Genomic DNA, 19,615 nt, shown 5'->3' on the forward strand with positions numbered 1-19,615 from the left:
GCGGCACCAATATAATTGGAGAGGACAGACGAGACGAGGTCCAAGAGGCGAGCGAAGAGATGCGACGAGTTGGAAAGAGGCAACACGAGCGAGAGATGATGTCGCAGACGCAAGATGATGATGGGCGGACAGGTGCGTCTCTTTGAGTTCAAGAGAAAGGGGGGGAGTTCGTCCGAATATGCTTTTTGCGCAACAGAGCAACAGCCCAGCCCAAATGAGGTAGAGCAACCCAATAAGTTAAGGGGAAACTTTTTTCTGGATCGTTGCCGTAATAGCTAGCCTCCAGCTACTTTCTCAGCTCAAGCGCGGTCAGGCACAAGGCACGCACGCACGCACACGCTGCACAAAGCGGATCGCTAGCAGGAAATGGTGGCGCCGGTCGGGCGGTCGAACGAGGGTGGGTCAGACAAACGGGGGCCCGATTATTACGGGGGGTGTCTTGACTTGGACCTTGCCTGGGGTGGGCGAGGTGAGGTGATGTAAGGTGGTGTTGGTGGTGACAGAGTAGTAGAGTGGTTGAGTGAGCTCAAGTAGATGACTGTCTTGAGTGTATTCCGACTTGTAGGTGTTGGTCGTCGTTATCGTTTGCTTGTGTAAGTGATTCACTCTCAAAGGGATACAGAGTCGAGGAGGGAGAGAAAACCAAAAGAGGATGAGGTGGGCGGATGGATGATTAAAAAGGAGTCTGTAATAAGGGAGACGTGAAGTCGGTTGAGTGAAGTTCTGGGCCGAGGGAGGGACGTGGGAACGAGACGCTTTTGTACAGACCACCCATCCAGATGGCAACTACAAACCCAAGATGGAAAATAGGGAAAATCTCAACCAAGGGAACCAAGGAGGCCAGGAGGGGAGGGGTGTGTGAGCGACTGTGTGTGTGTCCATGCCATGCCCATGCCCATGCTTCACACGGCTCCCGTTACTAGGTACGGCACTATGGGCGCTCCGTATCAACTCCAAATTGCTGAAATTTGCCTAGGGGGTCCGTTCTGGGGGGCGTACCTGGGGGGAAGAGGAAGGGGGGGCCTGGACGTGACAAAAAAGAACAAGCTCGGAGCGCAAAAAGAAAAAAGGGAGCCATGGGTGGAAGCAGAACGGTACGGTACCTGGCCGGACCATGTTTCGTGGCTTTCCCCCCAGGGCCGATGCATGTCTCCACGAGGTAACCCGTGGCTGACCTGCCCTGCTCTTCTCTGCCCTGCACCAAGCGAGCTTCTCTGCTCGGCTGTCCTCTCTGCTGCTACGTACTGATATTGCCCCAGCCCAAACTTCGCGGTCTGTGATCCATGGTCTGTGGGTTTGACAAGGATCGCAGTGCTCCGTCGCCAGGGCAGGGGCTCCGTGGGAGTGCTGATCCGCACTTCACCAGAAGCATGCACCGGCTGCACTCCCTCCCTTGTTCTGGCGCTGCTCGCCCGTCCTCTCGCGTCCAGGGACACCCAGGCCACCGGGCCACAGGGGTAGGGAGCCGCTGGGACTTGTTGCAAAGGCGTGTCGCTCCGGGAGGCTGGAAACTCATTAGCCATCAAACCTCCTAAAACGCTCCTCACACCCGTCCTCCAGCTGGCTCACCCACGCCCCCCAAAAGATCCTCTCCCCCTCTGGGTACTCTGCTCCTTGGCAACCTCCCGTTGCAGCCAACCCTCTCTTCCCTCACTTGCCCTTCTAGGTAGGTAGGACGTTGAACTGTAAGTTGCCTGTGACGTTGACAGCTCGCCCGTGTGGAGGTGTGGTCGAGGTCCAGAACAGCAACTCGCAGCCACTGATGAAGCTCGTGTGCCTGTGATTCTGGCCCTGGCCTGGCCTGGCCTTCCTCGCCTTACGCCGACCTCCCCAGCCGCCATCCTCTCCTTTCAACGTCTGTTTATTAGCCACCATCGTCCTTGTCGCCATGTGCACCACGAGATGGCTATGAGCCCCAAAAAACCGCTGCACTCCCGGCGCCCCGTGGTGGATCCCCCAGACTGGCCGAGCCCAGCACCCAGCCAAGCCAACCCGCGACGGTGGGAACTGGGAGATGGGACCGACGTCAGGCAGACCAGACCCAAGGTCCTCAGTGGTACCCAAAACCGTGTCAGCGTACTGTGCACCGCCCGTCAGTGAAGTACCTCGTCAGCCCTGGTACGGAGCACTCCATTCGGCCCCTTCTGGCGCTTTTCTGGTATGGCCAGGGTCCTCCGTCCTCTTGGTGCTCCCGATTGCGACGGCATCCCAGCAGCATGACCCCCGGTCCATCCCACCAGCTCAATTACCCACCATCCTTTCGTTTAATTCATCACATTTGAAACCTTGCGTTTGTCTTGTTTCCTCCCGTTGCCCTTGTCTTGTCCCGTGGTGTGGTGTAAAGGCCATCTTGCTGCTACGTACCCTCCTCTCGGCCGTTGTAATTTGTGACAACTGTAGAGCGTCAGTAAAGAATGTTCCATCATGCGGCTTGCCTGCGGCTGCATACCGCTCTTGTGCCTTGCCTCCAAAGGAGAGGCTCGGCCCTAAACGCTCAGGCATGCGACATTACTTTGCCTGCAATTCCTCCGTCACGCAGCAGCTCCGAGCTGACGGCCCTACTGAGTACATATGCCGGCCGGCATCGGTAGAGGAGCAAAGTTCTTGAAATCCCCACACATCTCATGTCTCATCTCATATCTCGTCTCATCTCGTCCCCAAAATGAGATCAGGACGTGTCAGGGCGCGTGCGGTAAAGCCCAGCGCGTCAACCAGAGTAACACGTATAGTAAAGGTCACTGTGCCGCAAGTATACCAACCTGCGGGTGGCGTATAGTCTCTCACCTGAAAGAACAAGCAATCAAGACTTTGCCGTGCTATTGTTGTGCCGTTATTGTTGTGTGCGCTAGTAAATGCCGGCACCGTCATATGTTGAGGTTCAAAGAACTGCGGCCCTTTGTTACCCTGTATGCAGCAACGCCATCCGTCCTTTCTCCTCTCCCCTTCCCTTGTAAGCGGAGACTTTGAGGGTATCATTGGAGGTCAATCATTGATATTCAAACGTCATCGTTGACCGACCTTGGTTGATGGACTCATCCATTTTGCTTCGCTCTCTCTCAACCAACGAGAGTTAAACAGCATCCATGCATCCCTGTAGTGCTTTGATTCACCGCATCCAAGACTGCTTTGTCGTGGTTTGTACAACCTTGTTCTCTCCGTGTTTCTTCCCACCGCCGGGGAATAATCGTCCTTGCTGCTCCTTCGCAACTTTTGCTGTCCTTGTAGCGAGGGCCTGCTAGCTGAGCTTGTTCCTCGTATGTTCCATAATTAGCCACGATTAGCTCTGAGCTCAGGTCGTTATTCTCATCTGACCCGAACCGGTGGGTGTCACACAGACCGGCAACTGAGCCATGGCCCAGTCGGCCAAACTGGCGAATTGCTGTCATCACCGGTTTGAGACTCCTCGCTAACCACCCTGTCCGGTTTCTGAATGTACGTACTCTGCGTAGCAGAGTGTCGCAGGATTCAGGCCCGACTGTCCGAACATCCAATTCACTCGTGGTTTCGCTTCATTCCATGTAATGATGTTAGATAGAGGCGCGAGGGCGGTATTCGCATTCGTAGCCGCAGCCCCCCTCGTACAAAAAAAAACTGCCGTGTATCGTAGACATGGTAGTTCTTCGGCCGAATCATCCAGTCGCTTCTCGGATCGTAACCATGCGTCCCCGCTTGCGGTACCGAATCCCAGGGAAGCGGAACCTTTGGGGCTGTTATCTCGCTGCCTAGTTGGCATCTAATGTGAATCTCGGGCCATCTGGTATTGAGACATCGACGACATGGCGCCATGACATCGCTTGAGATATCTGCATATAGTCCCAATGAGATGACAGCCACATGAGCCGCGTTGCCTATTCCTCCATATAGCCTGGAATAGATTCATGCTTGAATCAGCAAGCGAGCATATTCATGCTTCCTCAACATGGTGAAGAATATGTATTGAGGACCGAGGCAATATAGCTGTTTCACATTCAGCTGCTACCAAATGAGACGTCGTCAGGTCAGTGACATCCAGGGATCCCTTCCTGTTGTTCGGAGTACCCTACCTTTCCAAGAGACCCCAACCCTGCAGCCTCATGCAGCGGGAATACTGCCGGTCTCGCCTAAGTCTGGGTCGCCGTCCCGCAACTTGGTAACTCTGCACCGGTGCAAGCTTTGCTTCATCGGTCCCATTTGTCAAAGAGCCTGCCTCAACTCTCCACGCGTCTATCGTTACCGTGTGACAGTTGACGTTGACAGTTGACGTCGACAGTAGTGCAAAGGCGGCTGATGGCTTCAAGCTCCTGTGAGCAACGTTTGCTGGTTGTCGACCCTCTATTGGCAGACCAGACCAATGGTTGGGCACGTGCTCCCCGTTTTTCTTTCTTTTTCCCTTCGAGATGAACTTCTGGAACCCTCCAGGTATACTCTGTAGCATCCCAGCTCGTCGGTCAACCGTGGCTCCTTGTTCGGTGGGCATCGCGGTGGGCTAACGGGGGCTGCATAGAAACTTTCCAGAAGGCTGTCAGTCGGCATGAAGCTCCACGCGAGGATACTTCGTACTGTGCCAGCAGTAGGCATGAGGCTGGGGCGCACTGTAACAAAGGGTCAACGCTCAAGCGCCAGGACCTGGCTCCAAGCGTCAGCTGCTCCAGCACGTCTCTTCGGTCTGGGTTTCGTACCAGGCAATTTTGACAGCCTTGGTCTTGTGGAGACGGCCATGGATTGGGATGAACTGCCAACAACTCCCGTCCTGCAACTTCAGGGGTAGGCCCAGGACATGCGCCCTAGCGCGGCCGGGCAGCCCACACGTTGTGGCGGCTTGCGCAGACCGTAGTGCCTCATCGAAGCCCCGAACCTTCGGCGTTCCTGCATTAGCCAATTTCCAAGCGCCATGTTCGGCTTTGAAACAGGGGTTGGCGTCGCCCATTCGGTTGGATACCAACCTCCATCCAGCCCTCTCATCGTCCCGTCAATGGCATCCACAGGTGGCGCTTCTCAATGGCGGTTCGATGAGGTCTCGTTTTAAACCGACGTCAGATGATTGGGAAGGCGAACGCCCTATGGTCTCATCTGTCGGATGCTGTTGTGATACCTCAGTGTCATGTGACTTCTGTTATCCAACTCTCTGGATCCTTGCCGAGATCAGCAAGCCTCCACCCGCCATGGAGGCCAGCCTACCCAGCTGTGCCATCTTCATCTGCTTCAACTGAAGGTTCCTTTCTCAGCCCAGGGGTCATCGTGTGATAGAAATCCATCGTCGTCCACATGGACGTTCCACACGGGCCTTTGCGATCCGTCCCCAACCTCATCTCGTGGTCAAAGAAGCCATTTGGTTAGATGCCCTGTAGCTAGATCCGAATGCCCACCGTCTCAATAAACCCCCGGCCCCGGAGGGCATGCCGGGACTCGTTTCGTGGAGATAGTGCTGGGGTGAGACTGGCATGTTGCCTACTGGCTCGGGATGAAGGCGTAATCGTATGCCCGGACCATCCTGTTGTCACTGAGCTCGGAGCTATCGATTTGCGTTATCACACTATCACAGCCTCCTCTGCTAAGTAGACCGGCTGCTTGTAGATCGTGCTTGTAGCGTTGTGTCTGTATCTCCAATTTCTGCATCGGTTTAGACAGGCGCGGAGGCAATGCTGGCGCGACCATGTACAACGCCTCTGCGACAACAATCGTCTGGGCGTAGGTATCAGACAGAGGCTGCGGGCTGCTGAGATGAGGACCCTTCTTGGCATCACAAATGGTGGGGTTGTCATCAAAGTCCACCTATCGGGTTCATGACAAATATGGCCCAAAGCCATCGCCCAACCGCCAGGTTCAACTGGGGCAGAACTCCTGTGGCCGCCTTCCAGAAGCCTCAGCGAACAGTCCTGCAGATCAGGATCGGGGCTGCTGGAACAGGGCGTCGTGTCTGACCCGCAGAAACGTCACGGATGTTCGCAACTCGGGACTCTGTAAGAATTCGGTGGCGATCTCTGGGCGCTGGGCATCAACCCAACACGAAGGGCACCGAAGCCGTCGGTTGATCTTCAATGGAGGCAAGTCCGTAGCTGTGCCCATCATCCTTCATCGCGTTGGTCTAGCATCCCCGGATCACTGGCGTTACCAGCCTCTGGAATATCGTTTGAGCGCACTTCCAACTAGGCCAGCTGCTCCATTGAGATAGGGTTCATGTCGCCGGGGAACCGCTTCCGCGAGCGCAGGGCTTCCGTGTCGAATCCGCTGGGTAATTTTAAAAATTTTCGTCCTAATAAACTCCGTTGTTCCTGGTCCGCCTATGTGGGGACAGGGAGAGGCCTCTTAATTAGGTAAGGGACCTTCTGGAAGAACGATCTGCGAAGCCAGCTGTTCTTTCTGGAGTGAGCGCGTGTGTCGTTCGAGCCGGGTGGGCTCCCCGGACGATGGGCCGAGCCAAACGAGTCAAGTTTGGGTCAACGCAGGATCCAATGCCTTCCGCGCCGCCCTCCCGGAATGATCGATATCGAGATGATCTCGACGCCCAGAGAACCCAACAGCCTCTGGGGCGTCGATGCTGTGGGTGCCTGTGCCTGATCTACGCAACGGATTAGCCACACGCCGTGGTCGAGCTTCCTGGGTACGAACTGAGCTGGGTCTCGCCTTGGAGCCTCCGGGGCTGCTGACTCGGGTAAATGCGACCCCTATCCGTTGGGGCAATTTCGTAGTCCGGGGAAGCAGCGTGGCACAGCGTCTCCCGAACAACCGCCAGATGGGTAGCATTGCGTCGGGTCCTGGAGCGAGACAGATGTGGGCTTTGACGCGGATCGTGCCGTTTCGTGTAGGTGTGACCGAAATCGTAGACTCCCGGGTAGGCTGTTAGGTCTTGGGGTGTGATACTGCTTTTGGCCATGCATCGGCTGTTGTCTATTGAGTGATGTATGAGCTGAGTTTTGATGCTTGAAGTTGGAGTTCCAAAGACGGTTGGGGTCTCCTTGCTTCGCTGAAAATCCTGCCCAGGAAGGACCCTTTATCTGACAATCGGGTGCCGTTCCTGCCACCATCCTCTCGATGTGGACCTCTAGGGTAGCCGGGCAAACACATGTGACTAGATGGGATGGTTGAGCTTGTCGAGGGACAAGTGTACCAGACTAATATCTGACGTTCAATCCTAGTATTTCCGCTCTCTATGTGCAAAATTTCTTCGGTTATAGTCCTTCGTGGTTGGCTGGATGTTCATCGTGATGTGTTAGTTGGTTCTTGTGATGGCCAAGAATCGACGGGTTGGAACATGTCTTTCAACCGCGTCGAAGTGTTTACCAAAGCATAGACATACCCACACATTCGTCTTCCGTGAGACAGTACCGGAGCTAGTATATCTTCATAAAAGATCTATTGTATTGGATGGGCGTGAATTAAGGCCCTAATTGGCTTCCTGAAGAATACCAAATCCAGTTATAGAGTACTCCGTAGCCCACTGACAGTTGTATTTGCACAATCTCTCCTCAATTTCTACGACAGATATCATAAAAGAGAAAGAGAAATATTGCTATTCTACCATGAGAATCACTCCCAGAAGCAGGGTACTTCTCGTAATAATCGCCTGTGTGTAGATTAGAAGTCTGAGGCAACTCAACCCTAGGTACACTTCCAAGTAGGTACACTTCCAAGCCTACCTGCAACCCAATTAAACCAGTCAAAATAAGAAATCGCCCGAAACATATCTAGCAAGACCAAGAGGTCCATCGTAACTCTAACGTCTGTACTTACTGACATTCATGACTGAAGCCCCAGACCACACCTGGCTGCATTCTCCTACATGAACCACAGTCGTCGGGCTCCACCAAATTAAGCAAGTACCTCAGCCACCTGTCCAGCCTCACCTCCACCCCGCCATCGCTGACGCAGCTAAGGCGGACATCCATCCTGTTCAACACGCCGACACCGACAGCTATCCAAGCATACCGCCAGAGCTCCGTGAAGCCTGCAAACACAACCGCCGCACCCCGAGAGACACACAAAGCCGCCAACAATGTCAATCATTCAGCAGCACACCAGCGCGACACTCAGCGATGCCTGGCGCACCATCAACATCGACGCCCTGAACGAGGACTCCAGCGTCAACTTCGACACCTCGACCCTCCACCCCCCACAGCCCGAGATCGACGAGGCGGAAGTGCGACAGCTTGCGGGCCAGGTTCGGCAGCTTCTGAGAGGAGGCGACGCCGAAGGCGCCTTGAGGGGATGCTTGGATACACCTGTCTACAATGGAACAGATGCCGCTAAGGTATGTCAAGCTTGAGCCCGCAGACCGACAAGGGCAGCTCCCCGGAAGGGCAGGATCTAATAACTTATGTCTTTCAACAGGACGCCCACCTGCATACTATCATCGAGGTTCTCCAGTCGATCAAGGCGAGCGAAATGTCACCCCTGCTCAAGAGCCTCTACGCATCCGAGGGCGGCGCCGAGTGCTTGGACGTGCTCATGAAGTACATGTATGTTATTTTTACCAAGATACTGATATCAGTTCTAAAAAGTCCTTAGCTACAAGGGAATGGCCACGGTTCACCCTGGAAACGCCTCACGATCACCGAACAAGGTCACGCCTGAGCCCACAGGCTTCTCCCAAATCGGAGGACGACCTGGCGGAGCGAACGAGCCGGCGACGACGGCCATGAGTGTGCTCCTCAGCTGGCACGAGAAGGTTGTCGAGGTTGCTGGACTGGGCTGCATTGGACGAACCATGACGGACTGGCGCAGGGTGTAGAGCAGGATGGCATGTACAATGACGGCGAGCGGGCTGAGAATTCCATAGACTGAGGAAACCGACTATCACGATCCGCGCGGAATTACCCTCGCGCGGGATTTTGCCATTGATTTTACAGTTGTGTACATATACAACAATCCACCCATCTGGACTACTTTTGCTCCAAGATATCCTTCAAGTTGACCTGGCCGCTACCCCTAGGTAGGGGTTTCGGCTGATTTTCGCCCTCATGCCATCCGATCATGTATATGATTCTAAAGGTCGCTGGAATAGTGCCGTCCGGGTTACCATGTAGTTCGCGGTAAATGGCATCACCGGCAACAAGGACATCTCGCTGGATAGGCCCCATCTCCCTCCCGAGGATAGCATTGCCTTCTCCCATAGCTTGGAGATCCTGCATCAAAGCAAATGTATCGGGATAATCAACAATAATGTCGTCGACATCCACAGTCAACATCTTGAAGCCGGCTTTCTGAAGCAAGCCGCCCACGTCTCTCACATCAGCCAGCGGAGAGACCCGAGGGGACATGCCACCACGTCTTTCCGACTCGGCTAGTTGAAGAGATGTACGCAGTTCAAATAGTGTATCACCTCCAAGCATGGCGCCGATAAAGGGACAATCGGGCTTGAGGATGTTGTTGATTTGGGTGAGAACACCGGGCAAGTCGTTGATCCAATGAAGACTCAATGAGCTCATTACTAGATCGAATGAGCCCGACTCATATGGAATTGTCTCCTCGTCATCTAGGACTTGCCGCGTAATCTTGAGTTGCTTGTTAAACTCAAGATCGGCATCTCGATAGAGTAGTGAATGAGATGAGTCTGCGGCAACCAACTCATCGATCCTCGTGGACAAGGGTGGAGAGACGGGCATTGCGGGATCAGGATCAGGGTTCTCCTGGACTAGAGCTCTCGCAATGTTGCAAGAGTTTGCACCAAGATCCAACACTCGAGGGAAATGCCGGTTGATGTCCTGGATCCGAGGTTAGACATGGGTGGGCTGGTCTAAAGACAAAGGATGATGCTTACAAGGAGTCGTTCAGACAGGCGGATAGCAACCTCATCCTTGAGGTAGTCAGCCTCCCGGCTCTCTTCAGGGTTGATGGCAGCACGCTCCTTTTGAAGCCATTTTGTTCGCCGGTTGAAGACTTGGAAGCGGGGAGCACCCGCGGCCTGAACGGCGTAGAAGCGTTGGTTTGAGATGGGACGGCAAAGATTAGCAGGCCGTGACAATGCCCGTAAACTACAACGCATTGTGGATAATGAAGCCGCGCATGATGACATGGCGCGGCGCTCTGTAGAGTATATCTACAGACGGTGACAGACAATTGAAAGATTGATTATGTAGTTGGTCTGGATGTATGCAGGTGGAATTTTGATACACAAGCCAAAGTCATGATGAATTTGGAGCTCTTCAGTTGGCTGCGCTCCAAAGTGGATGACGCACGGACCAGGCCAACTACAACGGTAGGCACGTAGTCATAAAAAACCATGAGATACTAAATTAGCACTCTCGAGTTTCTAACGCAAAAAGTCCCCAAATGTGAGAAATAAAAAATAAGAAAAATTCTAAAAGTAAATAAATAAAATATTTAAATACTTATGATATCATTTATTATTTTTATATCCCATTTAGCTCATAATTAGGCTATAAAGTGAATACTCTTTATTGGCTTAAGTGAGCGCAGCCATCTTGGTGTCTCAAGTTTTTTTTTACGACGAGCCGCGTGGTAGGCTCTTTCTGGCAGTTGGTGCACCTGCAGGCGGGGAGCAGGAAGAAGAAGACAGGCTCGTTAAAGGCCTAGGAGCCCATTAGGCTTGGACTGGCCTCCATCCAATGCACGGTCGAGTCGCTCGCTCACTGGAGATGACCTACGGCTCTCCTGAACGGGCAAGAAAGAACACGCACCCGACCTGACCTCCGTTTCCAATCCACTGCACTTCCGCCTCTTCTGTCACTTCTCCTATTTTTCTTTCTTTCAGCCAAACTCGTCACGCTCACGTTGGGTCGCTTCGCCCGCCTCCACGTCTCCCGCTTCATCCTGTCGTAGCCTTCGTCGATTAACCCCCCGACGCATCCGCTTGTTCCCTGGCCCACGGGGCACCTTCCGCAACCTGAACTCCAACCTAGTCCACACCACGCACCGCCCATCCGCATCTCCCGCTTAGCTCGCCCCTCCAACGAGCAATCTCCCATCCATCTCATCGACGAACAATCGGTGTCCAGCGCCTGAGCTGTCTGGGCAACTCGATTCGACTATGCGATCTCTGCGATAGGCGACCATACTCTGTTTTGGAGATCTTTCTGTTTCATCTTACGCTTCTTTCGCCGGACGAGGCCAACTGAGCCACCAGCGCGCCGCACCGCTTCCATAATCAGGGGTCTTCCGCAATTTACCACTCTGGACGCCATCAGAAGCTGTCATCATGTCGAGTTCAGGGACGGGCTTCCTGGGCCGCTCGAGCAGCAGCAATGCGAACATGCGCGGGTTGGTCCAGTTCATCGCCGATCTTCGAAATGCGAGAGCGCGCGAACTCGAGGAAAAGCGAATCAACAAGGAGCTTGCCAATATCCGTCAGAAGTTCAAGGATGGCAACCTGAGTGGCTACCATAAGAAGAAATACGTCTGCAAGCTGCTGTACATCTACATCTTGGGCTGGAACGTCGATTTTGGTCATCTCGAGGCTGTCAACCTGATCTCTGCCAACAAGTACTCTGAGAAGCAGATCGGTTATCTGGCCATGACTCTGTTCCTCCACGAGAAGCACGAACTGCTGCACCTTGTCGTCAACAGTATTCGCAAAGATCTGCTCGACCACAACGAACTATTCAATTGCCTTGCACTCCATGCGATTGCCAACGTGGGAAGCCGAGAAATGGGTGAAGCTCTCAATGGAGAGGTCCACAGGCTCCTGATCTCTCCGTATGCGCCAGTGGTACCCCCGTGTTGAACAAGACTTACTGATCCTTGCCGACTAGAACCTCCAAATCGTTTGTCAAGAAGAAGGCTGCCTTGACACTACTCCGACTATATCGCAAGCACCCCGACATCGTATCCCCTCAATGGGCGGAGCGCATCATTCACCTGATGGATGATTCCGATCTCGGCGTTGCTCTCTCGGTGACCTCGCTGGTCATGACCTTGGCGCAGGACAACTTGGAGCAATACAAGGGAGCATATGCCAAGGCAGCTGCTCGCCTGAAGCGAATCCTTATCGATGGGGAATACACGACGGATTACCTCTACTACAAGGTTCCTTGCCCCTGGCTGCAGATCAAGCTGCTACGGCTCCTTCAATACTTCCCCCCATCAGGTATGTCAAATGTTGAAGCCTATGCTTGGTAGTTACTGACACAGATTAATAGAGGATACGCACGTCCGAGACATGATCCGAGAGTCGCTGCAAAAGATCTTGAACTTGGCCATGGAGACCAACAAGAATGTGCAGCAGAACAACGCCCAGAATGCGGTTCTTTTCGAAGCCATCAATCTCATCATCCACCTGGACACTGAACATGGCTTGATGAAGCAAATCTCGACCAGACTGGGCAAATTCATTCAGAGCCGGGAAACCAACGTGAGGTATCTTGGCCTGGAGGCCATGACCCATCTTGCCGCACGAGCAGAAACTCTTGATCCTATCAAGCAGCACCAAGAAATCATCCTAGGCTCCCTCAAGGATCGAGATATCAGTGTCCGTCGCAAGGGTCTTGATCTACTCTACAGCATGTGCGACGCATCGAATGCGCAGGTCATTGTTGGCGAACTGCTGCACTACCTGCAGAATGCCGACTTTGCCATCCGAGAAGAAATGGTCCTTAAGATTGCCATTCTTACGGAAAAGTACGCTACTGACGTGCAGTGGTACGTCGACATCTCCCTACGGCTCATCGCCATGGCCGGAGATCACGTCAGCGACGAGGTGTGGCAGCGAGTGATCCAGATTGTGACAAACAACGAGGAACTCCAAGTCTATGCGGCGCAGAATGCGTTGCAGTACGTCAAGGGTGACCATTGTCATGAAACCCTGGTTAAGATCGGTGCCTACATCCTGGGAGAGTTCGGCCACTTGATTGCCGACCAGCCTCGTTGCAGTCCCATTGAACAGTTCCTCGCCCTTCAGAGCAAGCTAACCGCGTGCTCGTCGAGCACTCGTGCCATGATTCTCTCATGTTTCATTAAATACGTCAACCTGTTTCCGGAAATCAAGCCTCAGCTCATCCACGTGTTCGAGTTCCACAGCCACAACCTGGACTCTGAGCTTCAGCAGAGAGCTTGCGAGTACATGACTCTTGCAAGCATGCCGACTGACGACCTCCTGCGTACCATCTGCGATGAGATGCCACCCTTCCCCGAGAGACAATCCGCACTTCTGTCTCGTTTGCACCAGAAGCATGCTAATACGAGTGACCGAAGAACCTGGGTGGTGGGAGGAAAGGATGCCAACGCCGACGCTAGGGAGCTTAGCATGGGAACTGGAGCTCTTAAGAGGACCTTTAGTTCCAATGTGTCTCTGAATGGCAAGACCAATGGCCAAGGCGCGTCTGGAGCAAATGGTCATGGCAACGGCGCGGCCGATCTGGCTGGCCTTGATATGAACGCACCCACGCCATCCGAGCCCAAGATGCTGAAGGCGCCGAACCTGGCTAGTGCTGCTCATCTGTCACCTGGATGGGAGCCTGGGTTCAACAAGCTGCTGGTCAGGTCTGATGGTGTACTATACGAGGACGGACAACTTCAGATTGGTGTCCGGTCCGAGTATCGTGGCCAGATGGCTTGCTTGATCACATATTTCAAGAACAAGACCCCTGCCACCATGAGCTCGTTTACAACGACCTTGGACTTGGACGAGAGCGAAAAGAACAACCTGACATGGGATGTTAAGAACCTCCCTGACAGTACCATCGTCCAAGGCGGACAATCTCAGCAGGTTGTCATGTTTGAGGCGAAGAAGATCTTTGAGAAGAGCCCTACAGTGCGCATCAGCTACCTGGCTGGTGCCCTCCAGGCCCTCACTCTGAAGCTTCCCGTGGCGATCCACAAATTCATGGACCCGGCAGACTTGTCTGCGGAGGACTTTTTCAGGAGGTGGAAGCAGATTGGCGGAGCTCCCCGTGAAGCTCAAGGAATCTTTGGATTGTCTGGCAAAGGCGGCGGCAGGGAGATCACAGAGAGCTTCATCTCCAAGACAGTGGAGGGATTCAGATGGCGTGTGCTGGACATGGTGGACCCCAATCCAAAGAACTTTGTCGGTGCGAGCGTGCTTCACACATCTGAAGGGGGCAAGTTTGGCTGTCTCATGAGACTGGAGCCAAACTATGGAAACCAGGTAAGACACATCCCTTCATTTTCGACCATGATATGGATCTAACCACTCTCTAGATGATTCGACTCACTATTCGGGCAACGGATGATTCGGTTCCAGCTGTTTTGTTGAAGTATATGCAGGAACGGCTTTCTGCAGGAGTGTCGACGTCACCAGAGTTTGAAGCACCCTCTCGAGAGCAGATTTCGGACGCTTTCCGCAACATCATGGTTTCCTGATACCATTCTTCTGTATAATTGGCCGGGACGGAGTTGTCTTAATACCACCATGAAGCATATGGGCGTTGGGGAACTAGCATGAAGGTTGGAGTGGATGAAGCGCTCAATTCAAGCCATTTCTTTATCGGCCGAAAAGTTGCCTGCGTCGATGCCCCCCATGGCGGCTCTCTCTACCGCCGGTGCATGCGGATGCGGGCGCCCCAGATTGCGGAGTGACTGTGAGCAGGGAGGATTTAGTTGTTTGTTGATACCATGAAGTCTCTCGTTTGGATCGATCGAATGAAACCGTTATGCCAGCATGAAACTCGGTAACTTTATTTTTGGGTTTAAAACAGTCTACGGGCATCACTCCTTGATCTTGGCATCTGCCTTGGCCGGTCGCTGGCCAAAGATAGTGCTACCTACACGCACCTCACTACTTCCTAACCTCACAGCACCCTCAAAGTCCTCGCTCATACCCATGCTCAACTCCAGGCTCTCCTCGCTCAGGCCCAACTCCTTGGCCACGAGATCCCGCTGCTCCTTGAGCGTCAGGAAGTCCTCATTCTCAGTCTCGGCGGTGGTGGCCTTGCTCCGGGCAATGGCGCCGATGGTCATGAGACCAAGCAGCTGCAAGCTGGGGCAGGTGTCGACAATCTCGCGACACAGGGCGACGGTGTCAGCGCCGGGAGCACATCCGGACTTGGCCTCCTCGCCAGAGGTGTTGACCTGGACGTGGACGCCGAGCTTGGAGAGGTCGGGCTGCGAGGCCAGGAGGTTGGTGCGGGCTGTGTTGAGGAGCTGGGCCTTCTTTGAGGTGTCGACGCTGGAGACGCAGAAGAGATTGGGGATCTTGGCAAGAGATTTACAGTGTCCTGGGTCAATGTTAGTATATGAATGTGTATTGAATAGAGTTGAAATGTCATACCTGACTGAAGACCACCGATGAAGTGCCACTGGACGGTGTTTGGAAGCAGAGCGGCCTTCTGAGTCAGCTCTTGGGCGTAGTTCTCACCAAAGTGAGTGTGAGACGTAGGAGCTTTATGGAGGGCCAAGATGTCATTCGCCGGCTTCAGCTTTGAGACAGCAACAAGTCGGACCTACAAGAAGCGCATCAGGGCATGTTCATCATGATAGATTTGAGGGCCAGGGCCATGCATACGTTACGGCCGTTCGCCACAGCAGCGAGGCGGTCCTTGACCGAGTTGAGCTGGGAGACAAGAGCCTGGGCTCTTGAGGGGTCGATCTTCATTTCTTCCTGTGACTCGCTCATTTCTCTTGACTAAAAAAGTATCGCAGCCTGAGTGAGAGATGGAACGCGGTGAGTAGAGAAAGTGGTGATTGATCCATTGTTGTAAGTGGAGTGGGCTGCGGTTTGGGCGCCGGATTATCATCGGCTCATGGTCAGGTAATTGCCATGGAAGTGGCCACCATAGCTCTCCTGCATCTCATCCAAGGGTGTTATCCCTAGAATCGTGGCGGTCTTGAATTTCATCTTGTCAACCACTGATAAAACACCAAATCTTCAGGTCACCGGGAATAAAGCACTGTAACCCTGGGGCTTTGTTGAGAATGGCCTCCGATTTGAAAGTTGGCCGGCGGCGGGCAACCAGCAGCGCCGCCTCATCCATCAGATCTGGACACTCACGACGAAAGTCCAAGGCGGTGATCCAGCCCAAGTCGACACACACATCCGACGAATTCCTCCAAGACTTTCTGGATCCAACATTTGATCCCGCGACATTTCTAAACTCAGCCTTGCCGCCGCTGCAGCAGCGCTCAGTCCCTGGCCGGACCGGCTCTGACGTCGCACCCCTCGCCGAGCTGTCCACGCAGGCCCAGGCCCTCATCTCGCAGCTCAACGCGCAGACCTCGCGGCTATCCAGTACTTTGACCCAGCTCACCGATGACATCCTGAGGAGTGGGAGTCGCCTGGCCTACGAGGTGGAGCTGCTACGGGGCGAGACGCTGAGTCTCCAGGAGACCATGACTGAGACCCTCCACGACGATATCAGCAAGTTTGTCCCTGAAGGATTGCAGGAAGCTATCGAAGCCAAGAACAGCGCAGCTGCAAGTGCAAAGGACGAAAAGAGCACGGCACCATCAACACCGGCCTTGGTTGGTGGGACTGTCACAGGAACAACAAACGCGGATGATCCCGAGTTTATCAAGCAACTACAAACACTCACGCTTGTGCGATCTCGCCTCGATTTGGTTATCAAGACGTTTGGCGACGCCATGGAATTTGTTTTCCCACCTTCCGAGGTGTCAGTGAGCTCAGGTTTCCTGTCCGTATCAGCACCGGAACCTGGATCGGCACAGCAGAGCTCAGAGGACAAGGGTCAAGAAGTGTTGAAGAAGCTCCGAGGCGAGATCTCTGACCTACTAAACAAATCAGAGGACCCTGTACAAGGCATTGAGAAGGCGGCGCAAAAGATTGAGCAGCTCAAGGAGCTCACAGTGGTGTGGAAGGACACGGCAGAGGAGAAGGGCAGGAACAAGTTTATCGAGAACTTGGCCAAGATGGTAGAGGATAGGCATCGCGATCTGATGAAGGAAATGGAGCAGGCGGCCAAGAAGGAGGGCAAAGCGGAGCCCACTTCGCGATCGCGCAAAGGGAGTGTCACAAGGGATGCGGCCGTGGTGGTGGAGGACACAAAGTCGCCAGGCGGGTTTGGCCTGATTAGCCAGTTACAGAAGCTCAGGAGCGGATTGTGAGAGAAGCATAATGCTCGATTGGGAAATAATGATAATAACCATTTCTCCAAATATATACTTGCAGCTCGTGAGACAACAAGGTGAGATGAAAGAGGTGAATTTGCGATGCAAGTGAGCTCCGTGTAAGTCACAGTGCGACACTGCTTTATTCTTAGCTGCCCGTTTCAGCGGGCTCAGGAGTTTGAGCCAATCACGCCTCGGCCCGGATGACACCACCTGAGAAATCGGGACCGGGTGCTATCTGCCAGTTATCCGCTTCTGGAAGGCGGTGAGCGGACACTGGACGGGCGGCCCCAGCGAGGTCATGCTGGTGCTGGTGCTGCTGTTGGTGTCGCTGCCACTCTTGAGCATGAACAATACCAGACAAGCCGCTCAATCCTCACGTTCCGTTTACCTGCCTTGCTCTCATTGCTCTTGATCTCCTCTTTTCGGTTTAATACCGTATTGGGATCGAGCTCTATGAGAATCTGAGCCCTGTTCCGTCTGTTTTGTAAATTACCCTTTACATCATTTCCTCTTCTGTTTCTCCAAGTCGGCAAAATCCCACACCCTTGGATTCCCCCCAGCCTTTCCCACTTTCAAGCACACTACGACAACAGCAGCTTCCTCTTACCACAGCTCGTATCTCTCTTCCAACGATCGCGATACGAACTCTACACTCGCCTATACCATATTGACGTGCTGGCTTGCTTGTCAAAATGGCTGCGAACGACGCAGTGGTCCCCAGCGGCCTCGGCGGCAGAGCTGATCCTCCTTCAGCCTCCCAGTCGAAACGAGACCGCAAGCGACTTGCTCTCATAGAGCGCCTCATGACCCTTACTGAAAAGTTTTCACGTACAAGAGACTTGACTCTTCGTGATCAACTCCAAAAAATCCAGCTTGACATGACTCTGGTTCAGCGCTTCGACCCTTACGACCCCAGGGTGCTCGAGGTCATCGCCGAGATCCAGAGAGAATACGCCGAGACCCAAGGCCCTGATGTCAACGCCGAAGATGCACGACCTCTTCTCGACATGGCTGGAGTCCGCTTCTCCGATTACATCGGCGAGATCGAGGATCTAGTCGAAATTCGCGACTTTCAATTGGCGCTGTCCAAGGTGAGATGGCACTGCCAGGCGCTTGGCCGATCCCGCTGCTAACAGGATGCGCTACCAGAACGACTACGAACGAAGGCTGCAAGAGTACAAGAACACCTATGCTTATAAGGTCGAAACCGCCAAGCGCGAACACGAAGCGCTGGCCAATACCCTCCGCGATCGCCTCATTAACACCCTGACCCATAAGAAGAACCGATTGAACCGGGAGAAGGAAGTTTTGGAGATTAACGACTCCAACGCTCTGCTCCTGAACCCAAGTCAGTTCAGCCTTACGAATCCTTCGAGCCCCGGCGGCACCCATGGCAAGCGAGCCACGCGTCTGCGCAAAGATGCCGATGACCTGCACATGTACTCCGACTCCAAGAAGCGGAAGCGAAACGGTGGTGATGACGACGGTTCGCCTGCTCCCATTCGACGCGCCCTCGACCCCAACAACACCACACCTCTCTGGCAGTCTGAGAAGGCTCGCGCCGCTGCCAAACAGAACGGCCCCGTTTACAGCATTGACAAGCTCTTTACTGACAAAGAGCTGTCTCTCAACTACAACACTGCTGCTGTTGCTGCTCATCAATACATTCTCCGCAACCGGGTCAACGGCAATGGCTCACCCGATGACAGCGACTCTGGCCATGGCGATGCCAATGGCGACCATGATGATCTTGCGCCTGCGGCCCCTGCCATGGAGCGCTCTGTCTCACACGCCACCCGAAGCGGGCGTGGCGCCAACCACAACTTTATTGATGAAAAGATCCTTGGTATCGAGGGTGTTGTGAACTACGAGGGCATTGGCAACTTGGATCTCGTCCACGCACAGGAGCCGCCCAAGATGCCGCCGTTTGTCCCTTCGCAGTACCTGAAGCCATACCCCCGTTCCGCCGACCAGAACTTCCCTGTTCCTCTGTCCAACGACGACATCCAATCCGATCTCTCCGTCATGGGATACTTCAAGCAGTACGATGCTTCTCACAAGCCTGGCGCTCACCTTGACGTTAAGGGTGGTCTGCGAAGGGTTCTTGAGGCCGTTTCGACTCCCTATCAGGAAGGACGCTACGTCGCATTCACCGGCGCCTCCCGAGAGGATCCGGAGCACGTCCGGGATGCCCTTGGCCTGCCGACCGTCAGCAGCCTCCGTGACCAGCCGAGCCCCGCGCATATCGGCGCCGTTGCCGCTCTGTCAAGCGCCGCCGTACCAATGAGCCGTCAGAGCAGCGCCGGAGGTGTTGCCATGAGCCGACAGGGGAGCAGCAGCACCCGCGGCAAGGGACGCAAGAACTGAACCCGGGCTGCGTTGCATAGTCCAAGGACCTTGTCATTTTTACAGCATTGTGAGCGCGGCGCATAGGTGTTGCAACATTGACTGGACCCGTCATTACGTTCGGGGCAGGAACAATCATCCAGGATGACTTTGATGTATTTATTTGGTTTTCTCTTTGAAATGTTTTTCGGATTGGTAGCAGGGACGTCTTTTAGTCAGGGGACTCGAACAAGGGCAAGGCTCTCGGTCAAGCACACATCGGATATCAGGTCTCGTTTTGGTTTCATTCAGGTCTCAAAATTCATGGCCTCGG

At 54.0% G+C, this 19,615-nt stretch overlaps 6 protein-coding genes across 6 annotated transcripts; 4 read left to right on the top strand and 2 right to left on the bottom strand.

Annotated features, from left to right (window-relative positions):
• Window positions 1-7,972: 7,972 nt before the first annotated feature.
• On the top strand, window positions 7,973-8,707 carry NCS57_00121500 (Actin-related protein 2/3 complex subunit 5; the record flags this gene model as incomplete). Its single annotated transcript, XM_053051285.1, has 3 exons — window positions 7,973-8,227; window positions 8,308-8,435; window positions 8,485-8,707. The coding sequence occupies 3 exons, from the start codon at window positions 7,973-7,975 to the stop codon at window positions 8,705-8,707; spliced, it is 606 nt and encodes a 201-aa protein (XP_052919800.1).
• Window positions 8,708-8,858: 151 nt separating this feature from the next.
• Window positions 8,859-9,991, bottom strand: NCS57_00121600 (uncharacterized protein; the record flags this gene model as incomplete). The annotated part of the gene is made up of 2 exons (XM_053051286.1): window positions 8,859-9,680; window positions 9,737-9,991. The coding sequence occupies 2 exons, from the start codon at window positions 9,989-9,991 to the stop codon at window positions 8,859-8,861; spliced, it is 1,077 nt and encodes a 358-aa protein (XP_052919801.1).
• A 1,143-nt stretch (window positions 9,992-11,134) lies between these two features.
• On the top strand, window positions 11,135-14,253 carry NCS57_00121700 (AP-2 complex subunit alpha; the record flags this gene model as incomplete). The annotated part of the gene is made up of 4 exons (XM_053051287.1): window positions 11,135-11,631; window positions 11,688-12,022; window positions 12,075-14,038; window positions 14,092-14,253. The coding sequence occupies 4 exons, from the start codon at window positions 11,135-11,137 to the stop codon at window positions 14,251-14,253; spliced, it is 2,958 nt and encodes a 985-aa protein (XP_052919802.1).
• Window positions 14,254-14,598: 345 nt separating this feature from the next.
• Window positions 14,599-15,505, bottom strand: NCS57_00121800 (Pyridoxal phosphate homeostasis protein; the record flags this gene model as incomplete). The annotated part of the gene is made up of 3 exons (XM_053051288.1): window positions 14,599-15,107; window positions 15,161-15,332; window positions 15,395-15,505. 3 exons carry the CDS (start codon window positions 15,503-15,505, stop codon window positions 14,599-14,601), a joined length of 792 nt encoding a protein of 263 aa, XP_052919803.1.
• A 299-nt stretch (window positions 15,506-15,804) lies between these two features.
• NCS57_00121900 (uncharacterized protein) lies at window positions 15,805-16,950 on the top strand (the record flags this gene model as incomplete). The annotated part of the gene is made up of 1 exon (XM_053051289.1): window positions 15,805-16,950. The coding sequence occupies one exon, from the start codon at window positions 15,805-15,807 to the stop codon at window positions 16,948-16,950; it is 1,146 nt and encodes a 381-aa protein (XP_052919804.1).
• A 698-nt stretch (window positions 16,951-17,648) lies between these two features.
• On the top strand, window positions 17,649-19,323 carry NCS57_00122000 (uncharacterized protein; the record flags this gene model as incomplete). The annotated part of the gene is made up of 2 exons (XM_053051290.1): window positions 17,649-18,047; window positions 18,106-19,323. 2 exons carry the CDS (start codon window positions 17,649-17,651, stop codon window positions 19,321-19,323), a joined length of 1,617 nt encoding a protein of 538 aa, XP_052919805.1.
• Between the last annotated feature and the right edge of the window lie 292 nt (window positions 19,324-19,615).

Source organism: Fusarium keratoplasticum, chromosome 1 (assembly GCF_025433545.1).
Source record: "Fusarium keratoplasticum isolate Fu6.1 chromosome 1, whole genome shotgun sequence".
Lineage (NCBI taxonomy): Eukaryota > Fungi > Ascomycota > Sordariomycetes > Hypocreales > Nectriaceae > Fusarium > Fusarium keratoplasticum.